The sequence below is a fragment of the Octodon degus genome, unplaced genomic scaffold (assembly GCF_000260255.1).
Source record: "Octodon degus isolate 3935 unplaced genomic scaffold, OctDeg1.0 scaffold00004, whole genome shotgun sequence".
NCBI lineage: Eukaryota > Metazoa > Chordata > Mammalia > Rodentia > Octodontidae > Octodon > Octodon degus.
The window spans coordinates 7,170,633-7,175,846 of record NW_004524580.1 but is presented as its reverse complement, the minus strand read 5'-3'; the positions used below and the strand labels follow the sequence as shown (position 1 = coordinate 7,175,846).

The 5,214-nt window shown below is 48.2% G+C and overlaps 1 protein-coding gene across 1 annotated transcript in view; it reads left to right on the top strand.

Annotated features, from left to right (window-relative positions):
* The first annotated feature begins 4,328 nt into the window (after positions 1-4,328).
* The window catches only part of Pawr (pro-apoptotic WT1 regulator), a 109,741-nt gene continuing 108,855 nt past the window's right edge, over positions 4,329-5,214 (top strand). The window contains exons 1-2 of the mRNA XM_004623753.2: positions 4,329-4,500; positions 4,873-5,213. Of these exons, the coding sequence (XP_004623810.1) occupies positions 5,008-5,213 (206 nt within the window). The 5' untranslated portion in view covers positions 4,329-4,500; positions 4,873-5,007. The remainder of the gene's footprint in view (positions 4,501-4,872; position 5,214) is intronic.

Sequence of the window (5,214 nt, the reverse complement as noted above, 5' to 3'; positions counted from 1 at the left end):
TCCGCTGAGCTATTTTGCCAGCCATACAATATTCTAAATGTTAATCTGATGAAAAGGGGAAATGGTTCGTTTTTATTTCCCTTATGTTTCATTATAGAGGAAAAAAAAAAACCTACCAAACTTGTGCATAATATTAAGACTAATGATATAAGAAAAATATTTCCAAAATACTGGTTGGAAGGAAATAGATAAAACTTTTTTTCAATATACTAAAGAGAGAAAAACGATGGTTACTGCATCATCTAGTAGTTCATATAAACCAATTTATTGTAGAGTTGTGGGCAGTAGGATATTAACATACCAAGCTTTTGGAATTAAATGGAAGTGAAAGACCAAGGAAAAATAGCAAGGAAAAACAGCAGAGAAGCTTTGAACATAGTATAAAAGAGATGAGCAGAAGTTATCATGCACGTGAACTGATTAAATTTCCAATTAATAAAATCCAAATTGATCTCTGGCCTGGAATATTCACATTTACATAAAACAAAGGTTAAAAGAGTTTAAAGGTGATAGAAACTCTTCGGGTCACATAAGTAGCAAAATGTTTATTAGGCAGCAATGAGGATTTTATAAGTTTTTTTTGCATGAGAGTCAATGTAACCTAGATCTAATATAACGTGGCATTTATATGCAGGATCAACTTTCAGTATCTTGATGTAGGTGGTAGAATTAGTGTTGTAAACCAATTCTGATATGTATATTTGTAGTCTTAAATTAGACCATTTTATGTACCTTAACTTCATTTGAGTAATCTTTCAATTAAAGAGATTACATGTAGTAAACTAACCTACCAGTTTTTCTTATGATTGACAAAATACTGGATACATCTACATATGAAGTAACATACTTTATGTATTATGTATCACTAATAAAATTAACAATAAAGTAAAAATTAAACTATTATAGAACTGTCAGGAATTAAATCATGTCAATAAATTAATTCATAATTTATTTAAGAGTTTTGTGATGCTTATGGTATTTATCAATTTGTTTAAATTAACACTTACAAGGAGACAGTTCAGTAGAATAAGCACTTCCTTAGCAAGCATAAGGGTCTGAGTCAATCCCTGGTTCCACCAAAAAAAAAAAAAAAAAGAAAAGAAAAGAAAAAAAAAGTAATAAAAAAGACCAGTTACAAAAATTTCTTGCTTTTTCTAAATATTCTTTTTCTTAGAGAGAGGCCACCATATTGTATAGGCTTCAGGTGCCATAAACTCAAGTCTTTGGCCAGGGACATAGCTTAGTGAAATAAGAACCTGCCTGGTAAGCACAAGGTCCGCAGTTCAATCTCCAGTACAAAACCAAAACCAAAACCCCTCAAGTCTTACCTAGTTAGGTGAAATCTGGTTTAAGATTACTTGTAGGTAAATGAAAAGGGTAAAACTTACTAGTTATATAACATATAGCTTAAAAAAAATGGTTAAACAGCTGGAAAAGAAAAATACATCTATATGTAACACAGATATCAAACAAAATATTTTCCTAGTTTTTTTCTTAAATGAGAACATTATACAATATAATGGGGTCACATCTTTAAAGATAATCTACAGAACTTTTATAAAAACTCTACACAGAACTTTTGTAAAGTTCTTTCCTACACAGTATGTGCTTACGATGTAATTCAAAGAGAAGGGAAATAAGATATAGAGGTCTCTACTGATCTTCAATTACACAGTAGATTATAAAGTATCTTGGAAATCTGCAAAGCAGATGACTTGCACTTCCTATTAAATATGAGGGATTAAACTTTTTTTGGCAATTCTGGGGATTGAACCCAGGGTCTGCACCTGGAGTCATGCAAAAAGCCCTATTTATGTCTTATTTTGAGATGGATGCCCCTAAATTGCTAAATTTTTGGTGCTGGCTGGGCTCAAACTTATGATCCTCCTGCCCAGTATCCCAGAGTCCTACAATTACATCTATATGCTACTGCACCTGGTTTAACACATCATTAACCTTTACTCCCTAAGATGCTATTGGTACCGGCTACAAACCAATGTGCCACTAAAGACATGGCAAACCTCAAAATGAAGACCTATGCAACCACAAGTGTCAGTTGTGCTGAGACTGACTGGGAAACCAAAGGCCCAGTCTTTGAGAATTATTTCATCAGAACTCTACACATAAAGATTGAGGATCTGCAAACATCTTGCAGTTTAGGGTGCAACTGACTCAGCCAAATAGCCTGGCACAATGACGCAAACAGTCTGGCTGAGGACTGTATCTTTGGTAGCATTGAGACTGGTGAAGACAAAGGGTATAATAAGTGATAACAATAATGAAATACAGCGCTTTGTACCTCAGTAATCTCTTTCATCCATGGTTCCTAGGGCACTTTACAGGCTAATAATAACTACTCTGCTGCTCATACACTACCTTTTATCTGAAGACCTTAGGCATTTTCACAATGCTCTTATAATGTAGCAAGTATTAGGAGCCCCACTTTATATGTGAGTAAACAGAGGCACAACAGTTAAGCAACTTGCCCAAAGCCACACAAGTCAATAGCAGCCAACATCCCTGACTCAGAGTCCATTAATACTAAGAAAACTGGTCTGAGAGATGCAACGATAAATTTCTGTGGTCTAAGTGTTACTCTGGTTCATTCAAATCCTGTCCTTCCCAGGTTAATATAGATACATTTTGTCTTTTTGAGACAGGGTTTTGCTATACAGTTCAACCTGGCCTTGAACTGACTTTGTACCCAGGCTGGTCTCAAACTTGCAATAATCCTCTTGCCTCAGCCTCCTGAGTGCTGGGATTACAGGTGCGAGCCACCATGCCTGGCCCTAGGTTATTATTTTTTTAACCTTTTATTTATTTATTCTTTTGGTCTTCTTTCTCCACTCTTTCCAGAGACTCAGATAACTGTGATAAATTATTGACAGAAGAGTGCATTTGTTGGCATTGTACCTGCAGTGCCAAACTTGTAAAACATCTTTAAAATGCTGCTAGTGCTGATTTTTACAGTAGACAAAGCTGCTGCGTTTCAGAGGATTTAAGCATATTGTCAGGATCTCTCAGCTCCTTGACATATGTTTGTCCAGGTTGGCTATATTCTCTTTCCACTCTATCCTGCAGCCTCTCCCAGGAAAAGTCCTCTGAGTTAGAAAATACACGAATGCTAGCACTGAACCCTCCCACCATCTCTCCTTAAAACTCAGAAAACAATGACTCGGTAATTGAGAAATTTCGGGTGGTGCACCCATGTTGGTGCCAAAGGAAGTCTTTGATTTTCCAACGTGCTTTCTCTTGGGTACCCACCCATTCAGCCCAAGGGGCAGGCCAAAGCCCAGAACTACCTGACTTCCTCTCAACGCAGTGAATCACGGGCTCCCTTTCCCATTCCTATAGCGGGCACCACTACCATTTGCCACCTACACTTGCCAGTGGGGCAAAACAGGAATGGGAAGTAGGAGGAAAGATTTGTTAGGTAAGAGTGTGACTCAGGGCTCTCCTACTTTCCACAAAATGGATACCTGGCTTGTGCAGCCGGTGACAGTGATGCACCCTGACAGGGGTGGCCGGAAACCTCAGATGATTTTTTGTTGTTGTTGTTTTGGCAGAACCGGGGATTGAACTCAGCCCCATGAGCTTGCCAGCAAGTGCTTATTCCACTGAGCCATTTCCCCAGCCACTCAGAAGATGGTCTCTACTTTTGCATTGCTCCTCAGCCTCCCTCGGATGATTTGGAAGGGAGGCTGAAGGGCAATGCAGAAGTAGAGACCATCATCGCTCCAGCTCATCTCAGGTGGAGGCCAAGGCAGGTCTGGCAGGCAGTCTGGCTGCTAACGTCAGCGTCTGTGAGGAGGAGGTCGGAGCGGCTAAGAGGAAAGTCTCAGGTAAGGCCGGAGTCTCCAGTACGATAAATCCTCACGGAGCTCGACAAGCCCGAAAACCTAATCAAAACTCTTGACCATCCCTGACAACTTTACCCCTCCTTCCAGCGAAGCCCTTTCCCCAGGACGCGTTTTCTCAGAGGACGGGACTACGTGCCGGCCCTCTCCGTGTCTTCCCGCCCCGGCCGGCCAGTTCCGAGCCCTCCCAAGTCCGTGGCACTTTTCCTCTCAGTAACACTCGGGACTCTCCCTCGTGGACAAGGCGATTGGTGCCTACGAGGGTGGGAGGCGCGAGACGGACGCGGGCGGGGAGAGGGCGTGGAGGCCCGCTCGGCCGCGGTCCCGGCGGCGGGAGCCCGGCACTCGCGCCCCCAGAGCCGCGCGGGGGCGGCGCCGCGCACCTGAGCGCCGGGGGCGGAGCCTCGAGGGCACGCCCCCGCCCACCGCGCTCGCCTCGGCCCTTTCCGCCCCGCTTCGGCAGCGCTCGGCTCCCGTCCCGCCGCCGGCAGCCTTCCTCTCTCCCGACTCGGGGCCGCCGCGAGCTCCGGAAGGCGCGGTGGCTGCAGCTCCTTCCGCGTATCGGAAGAGCGCGCGGCGGCGGCGGCGGCGGCGGCTCACCTGGGCACCCCTAACGCCGCTTCCGCCCCCAAACTCCTAGGAGGTAAGGGGCTGCCCGCGAGCCGGGGCTGGACTTGCGCGCCCGTCCGCGCCCGCGGCACAGCCTGCGCCCCGGGAAGAAAGACTGTGGCGGTGCCCGGGCGCGGGGCCGTGGGAGCGGGCGCCCTGGCGCGCCAACAGGTGGCGGGGTCCGGCCCGCGTCCCTCGGCTACTGGGGCGCGGAGCCGGACGGGGCGGGCGCGGGCCCGGGGTGGGGTCAGCCCCTCTTTGCCCTCCCTCGGGGGCGGTGTCCCGAGGGCCGCCGCGAAGGTGCGCGGGGCGGGCGGCTCGGCAGGGTGATGACGCCGAGCGCGCGGCGGGCGACCCTCGGCGGCGGGACCTGAAGCGCCTGCCCTCCCCTTTGTGTTTCCCTCAGACCCGCCGCTCGGCGCGGAGCCGCGGCCGCCCGGTACCCGCGATCGCTCCCCTCGCCCCCTCCCGGCCGCGGGCGGGCACAGGCGGCCGGAGTCGGGTGGGCGGCGAGGTGAGAACCGCCGGACCCGCTGGGAATATGGCGACCGGCGGCTACCGGGCCAGCAGCGGCCTCGGCGGCAGCACCACAGACTTCCTGGAGGAGTGGAAGGCGAAGCGCGAGAAGATGCGCGCCAAGCAGAACCCCCCGGGCCCGGCCGCCGCGGGCGGGGCCGGCAGCGACGTGGCCGCCAAGTCTGCGCCCCCTGAGCTCCACGGCGGCCTCCCGGGAGGCGCGGCCGCACCT